Raw genomic sequence first — 22379 nt, forward strand, 5'->3', positions numbered from 1 at the left:
CCCGCAATCTGCGGTGAACACAGCGATCATGGGAACGGCGTGCCAGTGCAACCTACGGGCACATCACCTAGCCTGTCTGTGCCGCCCGCAGTATATGAACTGTGGGGAGGGCTGTAGATAAAGGGGTACCACTGGTTCCTTCTGTATGGGGCCTGGGCCAGCAAGGCGAATTGGATGTGGGCAGGGAGGGTAATTGGTACAGCGGGGGGCAAATCGTGGAACCGATCCCCTGTATGGCTCTCTCTGCAGCAGCTGAAAACTGGCTTCTTCTCCCTCCTGACGGATTTCAGCTGCTGCAGAGAGAGCCATACAGGGGATGAGTTCCAGTAATTGTTCCCCCCACCACTCCGATCACCCTGCTGCCAAGTTCCCCCCCTCCCCCACACCTCTGCAGTGCTTCCGGCTTCCCTCCTCTCCTTCCTTCCAGCAGCTGCAAGCATACAACAGGATCCTTCAGGATGGAGTGGGGGGAAGGGTCCGGCAAAAATGTCCTTTCCTGAATGAACACGTGTGATCGGTACCAAGCCCTCTCTATGTTCATTCATAACCAAAGCATAGTAAACTGGGTTTATTCGGGTTAGGCTGTGGACGTGGTATACTTGGACAGAGGGGGGGCTGTGGACGTGGTATACTTGGACAGAGGGGTGGCTGTGGACAACTAAGAAGACGTAATGGAGGGGACGGCTGAGAAGACGTAATGGAGGGGACGGCTGAGAAGACGGAATGGAGGGGACAGCTGAGAAGATGGAATGGAGGGGACAGCTGAGAAGACGGAATGGAGGGGACAGATGAGAAGATGGAATGGAGGGGACAGCTGAGAAGACGGAATGGAGGGGACGGCTGAGAAGACGTAATGGAGGAGACGGCTGAGAAGACGGAATGGAGGGGACGGCTGAGAAGACGGAATGGAGGGGACAGCTGAGAAGACGGAATGGAGGGGACAGATGAGAAGATGGAATGGAGGGGACAGATGAGAAGACGTAATGGAGGGGACGGCTGAGAAGACGGAATGGAGGGGACGGCTGAGAAGACGTAATGGAGGGGACGGCTGAGAAGACGGAATGGAGGGGACAGATGAGAAGACGGAATGGAGGGGACAGCTGAAAAGACGGAATGGAGGGGACAGCTGAGAAGATGGAATGGAGGGGACAGATGAGAAGACGTAATGGAGGGGACGGCTGAGAAGACGGAATGGAGGGGACAGATGAGAAGACGGAATGGAGGGGACGGCTGAGAAGACGGAATGGAGGGGACGGCTGAGAAGACGGAATGGAGGGGACAGCTGAGAAGACGGAATGGAGGGGACAGATGAGAAGACGGAATGGAGGGGACAGCTGAGAAGATGGAATGGAGGGGACAGATGAGAAGACGGAATGGAGGGGACAGCTGAGAAGATGGAATGGAGGGGACGGCTGAGAAGACGGAATGGAGGGGACGGCTGAGAAGACGTAATGGAGGGGACGGCTGAGAAGACGGAATGGAGGGGACGGCTGAGAAGACGGAATGGAGGGGACAGATGAGAAGACGGAATGGAGGGGACAGCTGAGAAGACGTAATGGAGGGGACGGCTGAGAAGACGGAATGGAGGGGACGGCTGAGAAGACGGAATGGAGGGGACAGATGAGAAGACGGAATGGAGGGGACAGATGAGAAGACGGAATGGAGGGGACGGCTGAGAAGATGGAATGGAGGGGACAGATGAGAAGATGGAATGGAGGGGACAGCTGAGAAGACGTAATGGAGGGGACAGCTGAGAAGACGGAATGGAGGGGACAGCTGAGAAGACGGAATGGAGGGGACGGCTGAGAAGACGGAATGGAGGGGACGGCTGATAAGACGGAATGGAGGGGACGGCTGATAAGACGGAATGGAGGGGACGGCTGAGAAGATGGAATGGAGGGGACGGCTGAGAAGACGGAATGGAGGGGACGGCTGAGAAGACGGAATGGAGGGGACAGCTGAGAAGACGGAATGGAGGGGACAACTAAGAAGACGTAATGGAGGGGACAGATGAGAAGACGGAATGGAGGGGACAACTAAGAAGACGTAATGGAGGGGACGGCTGAGAAGACGGAATGGAGGGGACAACTGAGAAGACGGAATGGAGGGGACAGCTGAGAAGACGTAATGGAGGGGACGGCTGAGAAGACGGAATGGAGGGGACGGCTGAGAAGACGGAATGGAGGGGACAACTAAGAAGACGTAATGGAGGGGACAGATGAGAAGACGGAATGGAGGGGACGGCTGAGAAGATGGAATGGAGGGGACAGATGAGAAGATGGAATGGAGGGGACAGCTGAGAAGACGTAATGGAGGGGACAGCTGAGAAGACGGAATGGAGGGGACAGCTGAGAAGATGGAATGGAGGGGACGGCTGAGAAGACGGAATGGAGGGGACGGCTGATAAGACGGAATGGAGGGGACGGCTGATAAGACGGAATGGAGGGGACGGCTGAGAAGATGGAATGGAGGGGACGGCTGAGAAGACGGAATGGAGGGGACGGCTGAGAAGACGGAATGGAGGGGACAGCTGAGAAGACGGAATGGAGGGGACAACTAAGAAGACGTAATGGAGGGGACAGATGAGAAGACGGAATGGAGGGGACAACTAAGAAGACGTAATGGAGGGGACGGCTGAGAAGACGGAATGGAGGGGACAACTGAGAAGACGGAATGGAGGGGACAGCTGAGAAGACGTAATGGAGGGGACAGCTGAGAAGACGTAATGGAGGGGACAGCTGAGAAGATGGAATGGAGGGGACAGCTGAGAAGACGGAATGGAGGGGACAGCTGAGAAGACGTAATGGAGGGGACAGCTGAGAAGATGGAATGGAGGGGACAACTAAGAAGACGTAATGGAGGGGACAGCTGAGAAGACGGAATGGAGGGGACAGATGAGAAGATGGAATGGAGGGGACAGCTGAGAAGACGGAATGGAGGGGACAGCTGAGAAGACGGAATGGAGGGGACAGCTGAGAAGATGGAATGGAGGGGACAGATGAGAAGACGGAATGGAGGGGACGGCTGAGAAGACGGAATGGAGGGGACAGATGAGAAGACGGAATGGAGGGGACGGCTGAGAAGACGGAATGGAGGGGACGGCTGAGAAGACGTAATGGAGGGGACAACTAAGAAGACGTAATGGAGGGGACGGCTGAGAAGACGGAATGGAGGGGACAACTGAGAAGACGGAATGGAGGGGACAACTGAGAAGACGTAATGGAGGGGACAACTAAGAAGACGTAATGGAGGGGACAGCTGAGAAGACGGAATGGAGGGGACAGCTGAGAAGACGGAATGGAGGGGACAGCTGAGAAGACGGAATGGAGGGGACAGCTGAGAAGACGGAATGGAGGGGACAGCTGAGAAGATGGAATGGAGGGGACAGCTGAGAAGACAGAATAGAGGGGACAGCTGAGAAGACGGAATGGAGGGGACAACTAAGAAGACGTAATGGAGGGGACAGATGAGAAGACGGAATGGAGGGGACAGCTGAGAAGACGTAATGGAGGGGACAGCTGAGAAGACGTAATGGAGGGGACAGCTGAGAAGACGGAATGGAGGGGACAGATGAGAAGACGGAATGGAGGGGACGGCTGAGAAGACGGAATGGAGGGGACGGCTGAGAAGACGGAATGGAGGGAACAGATGAGAAGACGGAATGGAGGGGACGGCTGAGAAGACGGAATGGAGGGGACGGCTGATAAGACGTAATGGAGGGGACGGCTGAGAAGATGGAATGGAGGGGACGGCTGAGAAGACGGAATGGAGGGGACGGCTGAGAAGACGGAATGGAGGGGACAACTAAGAAGACGGAATGGAGGGGACGGCTGAGAAGACGGAATGGAGGGGACGGCTGAGAAGACGGAATGGAGGGGACAGATGAGAAGACGGAATGGAGGGGACAGCTGAGAAGACGTAATGGAGGGGACAACTAAGAAGACGTAATGGAGGGGACGGCTGAGAAGACGGAATGGAGGGGACAACTGAGAAGACGGAATGGAGGGGACAGCTGAGAAGACGTAATGGAGGGGACAGCTGAGAAGACGTAATGGAGGGGACAGCTGAGAAGATGGAATGGAGGGGACAACTAAGAAGACGTAATGGAGGGGACAGCTGAGAAGACGGAATGGAGGGGACAGATGAGAAGATGGAATGGAGGGGACAGCTGAGAAGACGGAATGGAGGGGACAGCTGAGAAGACGGAATGGAGGGGACAGCTGAGAAGATGGAATGGAGGGGACAGATGAGAAGACGGAATGGAGGGGACAGATGAGAAGACGGAATGGAGGGGACGGCTGAGAAGACGGAATGGAGGGGACGGCTGAGAAGACGGAATGGAGGGGACAACTAAGAAGACGTAATGGAGGGGACAGATGAGAAGACGGAATGGAGGGGACAGCTGAGAAGACGTAATGGAGGGGACAACTAAGAAGACGTAATGGAGGGGACGGCTGAGAAGACGGAATGGAGGGGACAACTGAGAAGACGGAATGGAGGGGACAACTGAGAAGACGTAATGGAGGGGACAACTAAGAAGACGTAATGGAGGGGACAGCTGAGAAGACAGAATAGAGGGGACAGCTGAGAAGACGGAATGGAGGGGACAGCTGAGAAGACGGAATGGAGGGGACGGCTGAGAAGACGGAATGGAGGGGACAGCTGAGAAGACGGAATGGAGGGGACGGCTGAGAAGATGGAATGGAGGGGACAGATGAGAAGACGGAATGGAGGGGACAGATGAGAAGACGGAATGGAGGGGACGGCTGAGAAGACGGAATGGAGGGGACAGCTGAGAAGACGGAATGGAGGGGACAGATGAGAAGACGGAATGGAGGGGACAGATGAGAAGACGGAATGGAGGGGACAGATGAGAAGACGGAATGGAGGGGACAGCTGAAAAGACGGAATGGAGGGGACAGATGAGAAGACGGAATGGAGGGGACAGCTGAGAAGACGGAATGGAGGGGACAGATGAGAAGACGGAATGGAGGGGACAGATGAGAAGACGGAATGGAGGGGACAGCTGAAAAGACGGAATGGAGGGGACAGATGAGAAGACGGAATGGAGGGGACAGCTGAGGACATGGAATGGAGGGGACAGCTGAGAACATGGAATGGAGGGGACAGCTGAGGACATGGAATGGAGGGGACAGATGAGAAGACGGAATGGAGGGGACGGCTGAGAAGACGGAATGGAGGGGACAGCTGAGGACATGGAATGGAGGGGACAGCTGAGAAGACGGAATGGAGGGGACAGCTGAGAAGACGGAATGGAGGGGACAGCTGAGAAGACGGAATGGAGGGGACAGATGAGAAGACGGAATGGAGGGGACAGCTGAGAAGACGGAATGGAGGGGACAGATGAGGACATGGAATGGAGGGGACAGCTGAGGACATGGAATGGAGGGGACAGCTGAGGACATGGAATGGAGGGGACAGCTGAGAAGATGGAATGGAGGGGACAGCTGAGAAGATGGAATGGAGGGGACAGATGAGAAGATGGAATGGAGGGGACAGATGAGAAGACGGAATGGAGGGGACAGATGAGAAGACGGAATGGAGGGGACAGCTGAGAAGACGGAATGGAGGGGACAGATGAGAAGATGGAATGGAGGGGACAGATGAGAAGACGGAATGGAGGGGACAGATGAGAAGACGGAATGGAGGGGACAGCTGAGAAGACGGAATGGAGGGGACAGCTGAGAAGACGGAATGGAGGGGACAGCTGAGGACATGGAATGGAGGGGACAGATGAGGACATGGAATGGAGGGGACAGCTGAGGACATGGAATGGAGGGGACAGCTGAGGACATGGAATGGAGGGGACAGCTGAGGACATGGAATGGAGGGGACAGCTGAGGACATGGAATGGAGGGGACAGCTGAGGACATGGAATGGACACCTCCTGGCCTCACCTACCTTCTTGGCTGAGGTCTTGCTGGAAGGAGATGAGGACGGAGGTCTTATCTGCAGAGCGGAGGATGCTGAACTCTTGCCGGCCACTCACAGCCTCCACATACAATTCCAGGAGAGCCTCCGCTGTGTTCGGATCCAAACCGCACAGAGCCACCATCCTGGGGTCCCACGGGGGAGGGCGCCTCACCTGAACAGTCCCATGAGGTAAGCAGTGCTCCCCCTTAGACAAGACGCTCTCTGCATCTGGAAGACAAAAGACCAAATCCACTCATCTAACGTCTGACCGACCTACCGACCGACCCACCCACCGGTCCCCCACAAATCCATACCAGACCCCTATCCAAGCAGACAGCATGGCAGGTCAGCCCCCCCCCCCCCCCCCCCCCACTGAACCATACCAAGCCATATGCCTTCAACAAATGGGGGGGTGCTTTAGGGGCGTTGACGCCCCCCCCCCACATCAAAGCACCTGCTGATGGGGATAAGGGCCTCTTCCCCACAACCCTGGCCAGTGGCTATGGGGGTCTGTGAGGGGGGGGGACTATTAAATACAGATTACTGATGTGGGGAGGATAGAAGGGTGATGTGGGGAGGATAGAAGGGTGATGTGGGGAGGATAGAAGGGTGATGTGGGGAGGATAGAAGGGTGATGTGGGGGAGGATAGAAGGGTGATGTGGGGGAGGATAGAAGGGTGATGTGGGGAGGATAGAAGGGTGATGTGGGGAGGATAGAAGGGTGATGTGGGGAGGATAGAAGGGTGATGTGGGGAGGATAGAAGGGTGATGTGGGGAGGATAGAAGGATGATGTGGGGAGGATAGAAGGGTGATGTGGGGAGGATAGAAGGGTGATGTGGGGGGAGGATAGAAGGGTGATGTGGGGAGGATAGAAGGGTGATGTGGGGAGGATAGAAGGGTGGTGTGGGGAGGATAGAAGGGTGATGTGGGGAGGATAGAAGGGTGATGTGGGGAGGATAGAAGGATGATGTGGGGAGGATAGAAGGGTGATGTGGGGAGGATAGAAGGGTGATGTGGGGAGGATAGAAGGGTGATGTGGGGGGAGGATAGAAGGGTGATGTGGGGAGGATAGAAGGGTGATGTGGGGAGGATAGAAGGATGATGTGGGGGAGGATAGAAGGATGATGTGGGGAGGATAGAAGGGTGATGTGGGGAGGATAGAAGGGTGATGTGGGGAGGATAGAAGGGTGATGTGGGGAGGATAGAAGGGTGATGTGGGGAGGATAGAAGGGTGATGTGGGGAGGATAGAAGGGTGATGTGGGGGGATGTGGGAGGAGGGGTTTCCTGTCTCTGGAAGTCGGCTGTGATTGGTTGCTGTAGAGTCACTTACCTTCAGGATTTGTAAATATGATCAGCCCCACCGAGCCGTTCCGGGAGAACGATCGTATTGCTCCGCCTCCTGAGCGACGTTTATTCTCAAAGTACAGAATAAGAAAGTCGCTGTCCTCCTCTTCAGTGAGACCCAAAACCTCGACCTCTGACTCCGCCCTGAGGACAGACAGGACACTCAGAACATTCTACCTCCTCTATGTACATTCGTCCTATCAGCTGATCAATACTGCGAGACCGCAGCAGAATGATCCATTTGTTTGCAGCAGTGAGTTTCCCTATGAGCCTCAGTCTGGGTCCTGCTCCTGTGAGCCTCATGTTCCTCAGTCTGGGTCCTGCTCCTGTGAGCCTCATGTTCCTCAGTCTGTGTCCTGCTCCTGTGAGCCTCATGTTCCTCAGTCTGGGTCCTGCTCCTGTGAGCCTCATGTTCCTCAGTCTGGGTCCTGCTCCTGTGAGCCTCATGTTCCTCAGTCTGGGTCCTGCTCCTGTGAGCCTCATGTTCCTCAGTCTGGGTCCTGCTCCTGTGAGCCTCATGTTCCTCAGTCTGGGTCCTGCTCCTGTGAGCCTCATGTTCCTCAGTCTGGGTCCTGCTCCTGTGAGCCTCATGTTCCTCAGTCTGTGTCCTGCTCCTGTGAGCCTCATGTTCCTCAGTCTGGGTCCTGCTCCTGTGAGCCTCATGTTCCTCAGTCTGGGTCCTGCTCCTGTGAGCCTCATGTTCCTTAGTCTGTGTCCTGCTCCTGTGAGCCTCGGAGTTCCTCAGTCTGGGTCCTGCTCCTGTGAGCCTCATGTTCCTCAGTCTGTGTCCTGCTCCTGTGAGCCTCATGTTCCTCAGTCTGGGTCCTGCTCCTGTGAGCCTCATGTTCCTCAGTCTGGGTCCTGCTCCTGTGAGCCTCGGAGTTCCTCAGTCTGGGTCCTGCTCCTGTGAGCCTCGGAGTTCCTCAGTCTGGGTCCTGCTCCTGTGAGCCTCATGTTCCTCAGTCTGTGTCCTGCTCCTGTGAGCCTCATGTTCCTCAGTCTGGGTCCTGCTCCTGTGAGCCTCATGTTCCTCAGTCTGGGTCCTGCTCCTGTGAGCCTCAGTCTGGGTCCTGCTCCTGTGAGCCTCATGTTCCTCAGTCTGTGTCCTGCTCCTGTGAGCCTCAGAGTTCCTCAGTCTGGGTCCTGCTCCTGTGAGCCTCATGTTCCTCAGTCTGGGTCCTGCTCCTGTGAGCCTCAGTCTTGGTCCTGCTCCTGTGAGCCTCGGAGTTCCTCAGTCTGGGTCCTGCTCCTGTGAGCCTCATGTTCCTCAGTCTGGGTCCTGCTCCTGTGAGCCTCAGTCTGGGTCCTGCTCCTGTGAGCCTCGGAGTTCCTCAGTCTGGGTCCTGCTCCTGTGAGCCTCATGTTCCTCAGTCTGGGTCCTGCTCCTGTGAGCCTCATGTTCCTCAGTCTGGGTCCTGCTCCTGTGAGCCTCATGTTCCTCAGTTTGGGTCCTGCTCCTGTGAGCCTCATGTTCCTCAGTCTGGGTCCTGCTCCTGTGAGCCTCATGTTCCTCAGTCTGGGTCCTGCTCCTGTGAGCCTCATGTTCCTTAGTCTGTGTCCTGCTCCTGTGAGCCTCATGTTCCTCAGTCTGTGTCCTGCTCCTGTGAGCCTCATGTTCCTCGGTCTGGGTCCTGCTCCTGTGAGCCTCATGTTCCTCAGTCTGGGTCCTGCTCCTGTGAGCCTCATGTTCCTCAGTCTGGGTCCTGCTCCTGTGAGCCTCATGTTCCTCAGTCTGGGTCCTGCTCCTGTGAGCCTCATGTTCCTCAGTCTGGGTCCTGCTCCTGTGAGCCTCATGTTCCTCAGTCTGGGTCCTGCTCCTGTGAGCCTCATGTTCCTCAGTCTGGGTCCTGCTCCTGTGAGCCTCATGTTCCTCAGTCTGGGTCCTGCTCCTGTGAGCCTCATGTTCCTCAGTCTGGGTCCTGCTCCTGTGAGCCTCATGTTCCTCAGTCTGGGTCCTGCTCCTGTGAGCCTCATGTTCCTCAGTCTGGGTCCTGCTCCTGTGAGCCTCATGTTCCTTAGTCTGTGTCCTGCTCCTGTGAGCCTCGGAGTTCCTCAGTCTGGGTCCTGCTCCTGTGAGCCTCATGTTCCTCAGTCTGTGTCCTGCTCCTGTGAGCCTCATGTTCCTCAGTCTGGGTCCTGCTCCTGTGAGCCTCATGTTCCTCAGTCTGTGTCCTGCTCCTGTGAGCCTCATGTTCCTCAGTCTGTGTCCTGCTCCTGTGAGCCTCATGTTCCTCAGTCTGGGTCCTGCTCCTGTGAGCCTCATGTTCCTCAGTCTGGGTCCTGCTCCTGTGAGCCTCATGTTCCTCAGTCTGGGTCCTGCTCCTGTGAGCCTCATGTTCCTCAGTCTGGGTCCTGCTCCTGTGAGCCTCATGTTCCTCAGTCTGGGTCCTGCTCCTGTGAGCCTCATGTTCCTCAGTCTGTGTCCTGCTCCTGTGAGCCTCATGTTCCTCAGTCTGGGTCCTGCTCCTGTGAGCCTCATGTTCCTCAGTCTGGGTCCTGCTCCTGTGAGCCTCATGTTCCTTAGTCTGTGTCCTGCTCCTGTGAGCCTCGGAGTTCCTCAGTCTGGGTCCTGCTCCTGTGAGCCTCATGTTCCTCAGTCTGTGTCCTGCTCCTGTGAGCCTCATGTTCCTCAGTCTGGGTCCTGCTCCTGTGAGCCTCATGTTCCTCAGTCTGGGTCCTGCTCCTGTGAGCCTCATGTTCCTTAGTCTGTGTCCTGCTCCTGTGAGCCTCGGAGTTCCTCAGTCTGGGTCCTGCTCCTGTGAGCCTCGGAGTTCCTCAGTCTGGGTCCTGCTCCTGTGAGCCTCATGTTCCTCAGTCTGTGTCCTGCTCCTGTGAGCCTCATGTTCCTCAGTCTGGGTCCTGCTCCTGTGAGCCTCATGTTCCTCAGTCTGGGTCCTGCTCCTGTGAGCCTCAGTCTGGGTCCTGCTCCTGTGAGCCTCAGAGTTCCTCAGTCTGGGTCCTGCTCCTGTGAGCCTCATGTTCCTCAGTCTGGGTCCTGCTCCTGTGAGCCTCAGTCTGGGTCCTGCTCCTGTGAGCCTCGGAGTTCCTCAGTCTGGGTCCTGCTCCTGTGAGCCTCATGTTCCTCAGTCTGGGTCCTGCTCCTGTGAGCCTCAGTCTGGGTCCTGCTCCTGTGAGCCTCGGAGTTCCTCAGTCTGGGTCCTGCTCCTGTGAGCCTCATGTTCCTCAGTCTGGGTCCTGCTCCTGTGAGCCTCATGTTCCTCAGTCTGGGTCCTGCTCCTGTGAGCCTCATGTTCCTCAGTCTGGGTCCTGCTCCTGTGAGCCTCATGTTCCTTAGTCTGTGTCCTGCTCCTGTGAGCCTCATGTTCCTCAGTCTGTGTCCTGCTCCTGTGAGCCTCATGTTCCTCGGTCTGGGTCCTGCTCCTGTGAGCCTCAGTCTGGGTCCTGCTCCTGTGAGCCTCAGAGTTCCTCAGTCTGGGTCCTGCTCCTGTGAGCCTCATGTTCCTCAGTCTGGGTCCTGCTCCTGTGAGCCTCATGTTCCTCAGTCTGGGTCCTGCTCCTGTGAGCCTCATGTTCCTCAGTCTGGGTCCTGCTCCTGTGAGCCTCATGTTCCTCAGTCTGTGTCCTGCTCCTGTGAGCCTCATGTTCCTCAGTCTGGGTCCTGCTCCTGTGAGCCTCATGTTCCTCAGTCTGGGTCCTGCTCCTGTTAGCCTCATGTTCCTCAGTCTGGGTCCTGCTCCTGCGAGCCTCGGAGTTCCTCAGTCTGTGTCCTGCTCCTGTGAGCCTCATGTTCCTCAGTCTGGGTCCTGCTCCTGCGAGCCTCGGAGTTCCTCAGTCTGGGTCCTGCTCCTGTGAGCCTCATGTTCCTCAGTCTGGGTCCTGCTCCTGTGAGCCTCATGTTCCTCAGTCTGGGTCCTGCTCCTGTGAGCCTCATGTTCCTCAGTCTGGGTCCTGCTCCTGTGAGCCTCAGTCTGGGTCCTGCTCCTGTGAGCCTCAGAGTTCCTCAGTCTGGGTCCTGCTCCTGTGAGCCTCATGTTCCTCAGTCTGGGTCCTGCTCCTGTGAGCCTCAGTCTGGGTCCTGCTCCTGTGAGCCTCGGAGTTCCTCAGTCTGGGTCCTGCTCCTGTGAGCCTCATGTTCCTCAGTCTGGGTCCTGCTCCTGTGAGCCTCAGTCTGGGTCCTGCTCCTGTGAGCCTCGGAGTTCCTCAGTCTGGGTCCTGCTCCTGTGAGCCTCATGTTCCTCAGTCTGGGTCCTGCTCCTGTGAGCCTCATGTTCCTCAGTCTGGGTCCTGCTCCTGTGAGCCTCATGTTCCTCAGTCTGGGTCCTGCTCCTGTGAGCCTCATGTTCCTTAGTCTGTGTCCTGCTCCTGTGAGCCTCATGTTCCTCAGTCTGTGTCCTGCTCCTGTGAGCCTCATGTTCCTCGGTCTGGGTCCTGCTCCTGTGAGCCTCAGTCTGGGTCCTGCTCCTGTGAGCCTCAGAGTTCCTCAGTCTGGGTCCTGCTCCTGTGAGCCTCATGTTCCTCAGTCTGTGTCCTGCTCCTGTGAGCCTCATGTTCCTCAGTCTGGGTCCTGCTCCTGTGAGCCTCATGTTCCTCAGTCTGGGTCCTGCTCCTGTGAGCCTCATGTTCCTCAGTCTGTGTCCTGCTCCTGTGAGCCTCATGTTCCTCAGTCTGGGTCCTGCTCCTGTGAGCCTCATGTTCCTCAGTCTGGGTCCTGCTCCTGTGAGCCTCATGTTCCTCAGTCTGGGTCCTGCTCCTGCGAGCCTCGGAGTTCCTCAGTCTGTGTCCTGCTCCTGTGAGCCTCATGTTCCTCAGTCTGGGTCCTGCTCCTGCGAGCCTCGGAGTTCCTCAGTCTGGGTCCTGCTCCTGTGAGCCTCATGTTCCTCAGTCTGGGTCCTGCTCCTGTGAGCCTCATGTTCCTCAGTCTGGGTCCTGCTCCTGTGAGCCTCATGTTCCTCAGTCTGGGTCCTGCTCCTGTGAGCCTCAGTCTGGGTCCTGCTCCTGTGAGCCTCAGAGTTCCTCAGTCTGGGTCCTGCTCCTGTGAGCCTCATGTTCCTCAGTCTGGGTCCTGCTCCTGTGAGTCTCAGTCTGGGTCCTGCTCCTGTGAGCCTCGGAGTTCCTCAGTCTGGGTCCTGCTCCTGTGAGCCTCATGTTCCTCAGTCTGGGTCCTGCTCCTGTGAGCCTCAGTCTGGGTCCTGCTCCTGTGAGCCTCGGAGTTCCTCAGTCTGGGTCCTGCTCCTGTGAGCCTCATGTTCCTCAGTCTGGGTCCTGCTCCTGTGAGCCTCATGTTCCTCAGTCTGGGTCCTGCTCCTGTGAGCCTCATGTTCCTCAGTCTGGGTCCTGCTCCTGTGAGCCTCATGTTCCTTAGTCTGTGTCCTGCTCCTGTGAGCCTCATGTTCCTCAGTCTGTGTCCTGCTCCTGTGAGCCTCATGTTCCTCGGTCTGGGTCCTGCTCCTGTGAGCCTCAGTCTGGGTCCTGCTCCTGTGAGCCTCAGAGTTCCTCAGTCTGGGTCCTGCTCCTGTGAGCCTCATGTTCCTCAGTCTGTGTCCTGCTCCTGTGAGCCTCATGTTCCTCAGTCTGGGTCCTGCTCCTGTGAGCCTCATGTTCCTCAGTCTGTGTCCTGCTCCTGTGAGCCTCATGTTCCTCAGTCTGGGTCCTGCTCCTGTGAGCCTCATGTTCCTCAGTCTGGGTCCTGCTCCTGTGAGCCTCATGTTCCTCAGTCTGGGTCCTGCTCCTGCGAGCCTCGGAGTTCCTCAGTCTGTGTCCTGCTCCTGTGAGCCTCATGTTCCTCAGTCTGGGTCCTGCTCCTGCGAGCCTCGGAGTTCCTCAGTCTGGGTCCTGCTCCTGTGAGCCTCATGTTCCTCAGTCTGGGTCCTGCTCCTGTGAGCCTCATGTTCCTCAGTCTGGGTCCTGCTCCTGTGAGCCTCATGTTCCTCAGTCTGTGTCCTGCTCCTGTGAGCCTCATGTTCCTCGGTCTGGGTCCTGCTCCTGTGAGCCTCAGTCTGGGTCCTGCTCCTGTGAGCCTCAGAGTTCCTCAGTCTGGGTCCTGCTCCTGTGAGCCTCATGTTCCTCAGTCTGTGTCCTGCTCCTGTGAGCCTCATGTTCCTCAGTCTGGGTCCTGCTCCTGTGAGCCTCATGTTCCTCAGTCTGTGTCCTGCTCCTGTGAGCCTCATGTTCCTCAGTCTGGGTCCTGCTCCTGTGAGCCTCATGTTCCTCAGTCTGGGTCCTGCTCCTGTGAGCCTCATGTTCCTCAGTCTGGGTCCTGCTCCTGCGAGCCTCGGAGTTCCTCAGTCTGTGTCCTGCTCCTGTGAGCCTCATGTTCCTCAGTCTGGGTCCTGCTCCTGTGAGCCTCATGTTCCTCAGTCTGGGTCCTGCTCCTGCGAGCCTCGGAGTTCCTCAGTCTGGGTCCTGCTCCTGTGAGCCTCATGTTCCTCAGTCTGGGTCCTGCTCCTGTGAGCCTCATGTTCCTCAGTCTGTGTCCTGCTCCTGTGAGCCTCGGAGTTCCTCAGTCTGGGTCCTGCTCCTGTGAGCCTCATGTTCCTCAGTCTGGGTCCTGCTCCTGTGAGCCTCATGTTCCTCAGTCTGGGTCCTGCTCCTGCGAGCCTCGGAGTTCCTCAGTCTGTGTCCTGCTCCTGTGAGCCTCATGTTCCTCAGTCTGGGTCCTGCTCCTGTGAGCCTCATGTTCCTCAGTCTGGGTCCTGCTCCTGTGAGCCTCATGTTCCTCAGTCTGGGTCCTGCTCCTGCGAGCCTCGGAGTTCCTCAGTCTGGGTCCTGCTCCTGTGAGCCTCATGTTCCTCAGTCTGGGTCCTGCTCCTGTGAGCCTCATGTTCCTCAGTCTGTGTCCTGCTCCTGTGAGCCTCGGAGTTCCTCAGTCTGGGTCCTGCTCCTGTGAGCCTCATGTTCCTCAGTCTGGGTCCTGCTCCTGTGAGCCTCATGTTCCTCAGTCTGGGTCCTGCTCCTGTGAGCCTCATGTTCCTCAGTCTGGGTCCTGCTCCTGTGAGCCTCAGTCTGGGTCCTGCTCCTGTGAGCCTCAGAGTTCCTCAGTCTGGGTCCTGCTCCTGTGAGCCTCATGTTCCTCAGTCTGGGTCCTGCTCCTGTGAGCCTCAGTCTGGGTCCTGCTCCTGTGAGCCTCGGAGTTCCTCAGTCTGGGTCCTGCTCCTGTGAGCCTCATGTTCCTCAGTCTGGGTCCTGCTCCTGTGAGCCTCAGTCTGGGTCCTGCTCCTGTGAGCCTCGGAGTTCCTCAGTCTGGGTCCTGCTCCTGTGAGCCTCATGTTCCTCAGTCTGGGTCCTGCTCCTGTGAGCCTCATGTTCCTCAGTCTGGGTCCTGCTCCTGTGAGCCTCATGTTCCTCAGTCTGGGTCCTGCTCCTGTGAGCCTCATGTTCCTCAGTCTGGGTCCTGCTCCTGTGAGCCTCATGTTCCTCAGTCTGGGTCCTGCTCCTGTGAGCCTCATGTTCCTCAGTCTGTGTCCTGCTCCTGTGAGCCTCATGTTCCTCAGTCTGTGTCCTGCTCCTGTGAGCCTCATGTTCCTCGGTCTGGGTCCTGCTCCTGTGAGCCTCATGTTCCTCAGTCTGGGTCCTGCTCCTGTGAGCCTCATGTTCCTCAGTCTGGGTCCTGCTCCTGTGAGCCTCATGTTCCTCAGTCTGGGTCCTGCTCCTGTGAGCCTCATGTTCCTCAGTCTGGGTCCTGCTCCTGTGAGCCTCATGTTCCTCAGTCTGGGTCCTGCTCCTGTGAGCCTCGGAGTTCCTCAGTCTGGGTCCTGCTCCTGTGAGCCTCATGTTCCTCAGTCTGGGTCCTGCTCCTGTGAGCCTCATGTTCCTCAGTCTGGGTCCTGCTCCTGTGAGCCTCATGTTCCTCAGTCTGGGTCCTGCTCCTGTGAGCCTCATGTTCCTCAGTCTGGGTCCTGCTCCTGTGAGCCTCATGTTCCTCAGTCTGGGTCCTGCTCCTGTGAGCCTCATGTTCCTTAGTCTGTGTCCTGCTCCTGTGAGCCTCATGTTCCTCAGTCTGTGTCCTGCTCCTGTGAGCCTCATGTTCCTCAGTCTGGGTCCTGCTCCTGTGAGCCTCATGTTCCTCGGTCTGGGTCCTGCTCCTGTGAGCCTCATGTTCCTCAGTCTGGGTCCTGCTCCTGTGAGCCTCATGTTCCTCAGTCTGGGTCCTGCTCCTGTGAGCCTCATGTTCCTTAGTCTGTGTCCTGCTCCTGTGAGCCTCGGAGTTCCTCAGTCTGGGTCCTGCTCCTGTGAGCCTCATGTTCCTCAGTCTGGGTCCTGCTCCTGTGAGCCTCATGTTCCTCAGTCTGGGTCCTGCTCCTGTGAGCCTCATGTTCCTCAGTCTGGGTCCTGCTCCTGTGAGCCTCATGTTCCTTAGTCTGTGTCCTGCTCCTGTGAGCCTCATGTTCCTCAGTCTGGGTCCTGCTCCTGTGAGCCTCATGTTCCTCAGTCTGGGTCCTGCTCCTGTGAGCCTCATGTTCCTCAGTCTGGGTCCTGCTCCTGTGAGCCTCATGTTCCTCAGTCTGGGTCCTGCTCCTGTGAGCCTCGGAGTTCCTCAGTCTGGGTCCTGCTCCTGTGAGCCTCATGTTCCTCAGTCTGGGTCCTGCTCCTGTGAGCCTCATGTTCCTCAGTCTGGGTCCTGCTCCTGTGAGCCTCATGTTCCTCAGTCTGGGTCCTGCTCCTGTGAGCCTCATGTTCCTTAGTCTGTGTCCTGCTCCTGTGAGCCTCATGTTCCTCAGTCTGTGTCCTGCTCCTGTGAGCCTCATGTTCCTCGGTCTGGGTCCTGCTCCTGTGAGCCTCATGTTCCTCGGTCTGGGTCCTGCTCCTGTGAGCCTCATGTTCCTCGGTCTGGGTCCTGCTCCTGTGAGCCTCATGTTCCTCAGTCTGGGTCCTGCTCCTGTGAGCCTCATGTTCCTCAGTCTGGGTCCTGCTCCTGTGAGCCTCATGTTCCTCAGTCTGGGTCCTGCTCCTGTGAGCCTCATGTTCCTCAGTCTGGGTCCTGCTCCTGTGAGCCTCGGAGTTCCTCAGTCTGGGTCCTGCTCCTGTGAGCCTCATGTTCCTCAGTCTGTGTCCTGCTCCTGTGAGCCTCATGTTCCTCAGTCTGGGTCCTGCTCCTGTGAGCCTCATGTTCCTCAGTCTGGGTCCTGCTCCTGTGAGCCTCATGTTCCTCAGTCTGGGTCCTGCTCCTGTGAGCCTCATGTTCCTCAGTCTGGGTCCTGCTCCTGTGAGCCTCATGTTCCTCAGTCTGGGTCCTGCTCCTGTGAGCCTCATGTTCCTCAGTCTGGGTCCTGCTCCTGTGAGCCTGCATTCCAGTTTCCCTGTGAGCTGCAGTTCTCTCCTCATTATCAGCACTCCCAGCCTGTATCTCTCCTCTGTCTCTGCATGGTTCTGCACACATCCATTGTGATATCTTCTGTTTTTATGTATCCACAGCTGTAAGGAAATCGTTTATCTCCTATGTACTTCCAGCATCTTCTGTGTAACCTGCCACTTCAGCACCTGTGCGTTCCTTCCAGTGACCCCTGTGATACTGTGCACCTCCCCCATTCCCAGTGTCCCTGTATGATTGGGCACATCGGTCAGCTTGGAGTGACTGCTAAGGACGGTCTACACTACAGTAACCTATTCCCAGATCCCACCAGCTGCCTGCTCAGGTGAGAATCCATCTCCATCATCAGGAGCTCTGGTGAAGACAATCTAGCACCTTAACCTCGGTGTCTCTGCCCTTCTAAGAGCTCTCCCTTCCCCCATCATGCAGGAATGCTGGGTTCTCTCACTTCCCCCATCATGCAGGAATGCTGGGTTCTCTCCCTTCCCCCATCATGCAGGAATGCTGGGTTCTCTCCCTTCCCCCATCATGCAGGAATGCTGGGTTCTCTCCCTTCCCCCATCATGCAGGAATGCTGGGTTCTCTCCCTTCCCCCATCATGCAGGAATGCTGGGTTCTCTCCCTTCCCCCATCATGCAGGAATGCTGGGTTCTCTCACTTCCCCCATCATGCAGGAATGCTGGGTTCTCTCCCTTCCCCCATCATGCAGGAATGCTGGGTTCTCTCCCTTCCCCCATCATGCAGGAATGCTGGGTTCTCTCACTTCCCCCATCATGCAGGAATGCTGGGTTCTCTCACTTCCCCCATCATGCAGGAATGCTGGGTTCTCTCCCTTCCCCCATCATGCAGGAATGCTGGGTTCTCTCACTTCCCCCATCATGCAGGAATGCTGGGTTCTCTCCCTTCCCCCATCATGCAGGAATGCTGGGTTCTCTCACTTCCCCCATCATGCAGGAATGCTGGGTTCTCTCCCTTCCCCCATCATGCAGGAATGCTGGGTTCTCTCCCTTCCCCCATCATGCAGGAATGCTGGGTTCTCTCACTTCCCCCATCATGCAGGAATGCTGGGTTCTCTCCCTTCCCCCATCATGCAGGAATGCTGGGTTCTCTTCACCAGTGCCTTCAGATACCCAGCCCATCCCAGACTGCTTGTAGCCACCTCAGCCTCTTCCATAGTCAATGCCACTGCCTAGTCTCAGTTGCTGCTACCTACCTGGTTGGCCAGCCTGCCCCCAAAAGGGAGTTGATTCCCTAATAAGTTACAATACCTACAGGTAGGTCATCTACAGGTTCAACACCTACAGGTACAACACCTACAGGCAGGTCATCTACAGGTTCAACACCTACAGGTACAACACCTACAGGTAGGTCATCTACAGGTACAACACCTACAGGTACGACACCTACAGGTACGACACCTACAGGTAAAACACCTACAGGTACAACACCTACAGGTAGGTCATCTACAGGTACAACACCTACAGGTACGACACCTACAGGTACAACACCTACAGGTAGGTCATCTACAGGTACAACACCAACAGGTAGGTCATCTACAGGTACAACACCTACAGATACGACACCTACAGGTTCAACACCTACAGGTACGACACCTACAGGTACGACACCTACAGGTACGACACCTACAGGTAGGTCATCTACAGGTACGACACCTACAGGTACGACACCTACAGGTACGACACCTACAGGTAGGTCACCTACAGGTACGACACCTACAGGTACGACACCTACAGGTAGGTCATCTACAGGTACGACACCTACAGGTACGACACCCTACAGGTACGACACCCTACAGGTAGGTCATCTACAGGTACAACACCTACAGGTACAACACCTACAGGTAGGTCATCTACAGGTACAACACCTACAGGTAGGTCATCTACAGGTTCAACACCTACAGGTACAACACCTACAGGTTCAACACCTACAGGTAGGTCATCTACAGGTACGACACCTACAGGTAGGTCATCTACAGGTTCAAAACCTACAGGTACGACACATACAGGTAAAACACCTACAGGTACGACACCTACAGGTAAGTCATCTACAGGTTCAACACCTACAGGTACAACACCTACAGGCAGGTCATCTACAGGTACAACACCTACAGGCAGGTCATCTACAGGTTCAACACCTACAGGTACAACACCTACAGGTAGGTCATCTACAGGTACAACACCTACAGGTAGGTCATCTACAGGTACGACACCTACAGGTACGACACCTACAGGTTCGACACCTACAGGTTCGACACCTACAGGTACGACACCTACAGGTACGACACCTACAGGTAGGTCATCTACAGGTACAACACCTACAGGTACAACAACTACAGGTAGGTCATCTACAGGTACAACACCTACAGGTAGGTCATCTACAGGTACAACACCTACAGGTACAACACCTACAGGTAGGTCATCTACAGATACGACACCTACAGGTTCAACACCTACAGGTACGACACCTACAGGTACGACACCTACAGGTACAACACCTACAGGTAGGTCATCTACAGGTACAACACCTACAGGTAGGTCATCTACAGGTTCAACACCTACAGGTACAACACCTACAGGTTCAACACCTACAGGTAGGTCATCTACAGGTACAACACCTACAGGTAGGTCATCTACAGGTACGACACCTACAGGTAGGTCATCTACAGGTTCAAAAGCTACAGGTACGACACCTACAGGTACAAACACCTACAGGTAGGTCACCTACAGGTACGACACCTACAGGTACGACACCTACAGGTACGACACCTACAGGTACGACACCTACAGTTAGGTCATCTACAGGTAGGTCATCTACAGGTAGGTCATCTACAGGTACAACACCTACAGGTAGGTCATCTACAGGTACAACACCTACAGGTAGGTCATCTACAGGTACAACACCTACAGGTAGGTCATCTACAGGTACAACACCTACAGGTAGGTCATCTACAGGTACGACACCTACAGGTACGACACCTACAGGTTCGACACCTACAGGTACGACACCTACAGGTACGACACCTACAGGTACGACACCTACAGGTACGACACCTACAGGTACAACACCTACAGGTAGGTCATCTACAGGTACAACACCTACAGGTACAACAACTACAGGTAGGTCATCTACAGGTACAACACCTACAGGTAGGTCATCTACAGGTACAACACCTACAGGTACAACACCTACAGGTAGGTCATCTACAGATACGACACCTACAGGTTCAACACCTACAGGTACGACACCTACAGGTACGACACCTACAGGTACAACACCTACAGGTAGGTCATCTACAGGTACGACACCTACAGGTAGGTCATCTACAGGTACAACACCTACAGGTAGGTCATCTACAGGTTCAACACCTACAGGTACAACACCTACAGGTTCAACACCTACAGGTAGGTCATCTACAGGTACAACACCTACAGGTAGGTCATCTACAGGTACGACACCTACAGGTAGGTCATCTACAGGTTCAAAAGCTACAGGTAGGTCACCTACAGGTACGACACCTACAGGTACGACACCTACAGGTACGACACCTACAGTTAGGTCATCTACAGGTAGGTCATCTACAGGTACAACACCTACAGGTAGGTCATCTACAGGTACAACACCTACAGGTAGGTCATCTACAGGTACAACACCTACAGGTAGGTCATCTACAGGTACAACACCTACAGGTAGGTCATCTACAGGAACATCATCCATAGATAGAACACCCATAGATACATAATCTACAGGTATGACACCTACATGAAATAATATTGTTCTAATTGGCACAGTGCATTGTACAATTTTATATTCTGGGGGCCCCATATTAGCACTGTACACTCCTGGGGCCCCATATTAGTACTGTACACTCCTGGGGCCCCATATTAGCACTGTACACTCCTGGGGCCCCGTATTAGCACTGTACACTCCTGGGGCCCCACATTTGCATTGCACACTCCTGGGGCCCTGTATTAGCACTGTACACTCCTGGGGCCCCATATTTTCACTGTACACTCCTGGGGCCCCGTATTAGCACTGCACACTCCTGGGGCCCCGTATGTGCACTGCACACTCCTGGGGCCCCATTTGTGCACTGCACACTCCTGGGGCCCCATATGTGCACTGCACACTCCTGGGGCCCCATATGTGCACTGCACACTCCTGGGGCCCTGTAAAATCCTGGGGCCCCGTATTTGCACTGTACACTCCTGGGGCCCCGTATTTGCACTACACACTCCTGGGGCCCCGTATTTGCACTACACACTCCTGGGGCCCCGTATTTGCACTACACACTCCTGGGGCCCGTATTTGCACTGTACACTCCTGGGGCCCCGTATTTGCACTGCACACTCCTGGGGCCCGTATTTGTACTGTACACTCCTGGGGCCCCATATTTTCACTGTACACTCCTGGGGCCCCATATTTTCACTGTACACTCCTGGGGCCCCGTATTAGCACTGTACACTCCTGGGGCCCCATATTTGCACTGGACACTCCTGGGGCCCCGTGGGGCCGGTTTATGTAATAGGGGAGTGGAGAGGTCACCCCGTACTCACCGAACTTCCATCATGGAGGGTCCACAATCACCCCAGGAGGTGCGGAGTCATCCAGGGAGGATAAAAGGGGGTGTGGGGGTCACCTGGAGTAAGAGGAGGGGTGCAGTGTCACCCTGGCAGGGGGAAGGGGTGCAGTCAGGTGGGGGAGGGGTGCAGTGTCACCCTGGGAAGGGGTGTGCAGTCAGGCGGGGTGGGGGAGGGGTGCGATGTCTCCAGCACAGCGATGAGTTGCGGAGTGAAGAATCCAGAAGAGAAAGTCCTGAAACGAAAGTAGAAGTAAATAAGGAGGAGGGTGAGGAGGAGGGAGGAGGGGAGGAGGGAGGAGGGGAGGAGGGAGGAGGAGAGAGGGGGGGAGGAGGAGAGAGGGGGGAGGAGGAGAGAGGGGGGGAGGAGGAGAGAGGGGGGGAGGGGGGATGACTTGCATTTCCTGTTATACTGCTCCACTGTCTATGTCAGAGATCTGATTCACCCAACACCCGTCTCCCATACATATCACTCTGTGACTGTGGGGGAGGGGGGACATTTCTGATTAATAAAAACCTCACAGACATATTTATAGAAATACAAATCATCAAAGAAACAGAAAATTGCTTTTTTGCCAGAAAAAAAAATAAAACAAAAAAACAACGGCTTTGTGCACACCAGTAACCAGACAGCCAAACCCACCACAGGGTGCCAGCCAGCCACCCACCACAGGGTGCCCGCCACCCACCCACCACAGGGTGCCAGCCAGCCACCCACCACAGGGTGCCAGCCAGCCACCCACCACAGGGTGCCCGCCACCCACCCACCACAGGGTGCCAGCCAGCCACCCACCCACCACAGGGTGCCAGCCAGCCACCCACCCACCACAGGGTGCCAGCCAGCCACCCACCCACCACAGGGTGCCAGCCAGCCACCCACCCACCACAGGGTGCCAGCCAGCCACCCACCACATGGTGCTAGTCAGCCAGGCATTAAGCATTAAACAAAAATGTACATGTTCAGTACCAGATTTGCGTCAAAAATTGTCTTTATTTTTCAAAACTTTAAATGTACAAAATATCGGTCTATCCCTACCCCAGGGTTGTCGGGAAGAGGCCCTTGTCCTCATCAACATGGGGACAAGGTGCATTAGAGTGGAGGGTGCAGGGCCCTTCCTGCTCCAAAACATCCACCCCCCCATGTTGAGGGCGTGTGGCCTGGTATGGCCCAGGAGCGGGTGGGGCCGCTCACTCATCCCCTGCCCTTTCCCGACCTGCTGGGCTGCATGCTCAG

At 56.0% G+C, this 22379-nt stretch overlaps 1 protein-coding gene across 1 annotated transcript in view; it reads right to left on the bottom strand.

The window, feature by feature from the left end:
* Nucleotides 1–22379, bottom strand: part of LOC309543844 (protein mono-ADP-ribosyltransferase PARP10-like) — a gene marked incomplete at its 5' end in the record, with an annotated part of 102487 nt that overhangs the window by 79714 nt on the left and 394 nt on the right. The window contains 4 exons of the mRNA XM_082276266.1: nt 5923–6162; nt 7267–7424; nt 18331–19258; nt 19350–20309. Coding sequence (XP_082132392.1) covers nt 5923–6162; nt 7267–7424; nt 18331–19258; nt 19350–20309 — 2286 coding nt within the window. The remainder of the gene's footprint in view (nt 1–5922; nt 6163–7266; nt 7425–18330; nt 19259–19349; nt 20310–22379) is intronic.

Source organism: Pelophylax lessonae, assembly GCF_965119305.1.
Source record: "Pelophylax lessonae genome assembly, contig: HAP1_SCAFFOLD_420, whole genome shotgun sequence".
NCBI lineage: Eukaryota > Metazoa > Chordata > Amphibia > Anura > Ranidae > Pelophylax > Pelophylax lessonae.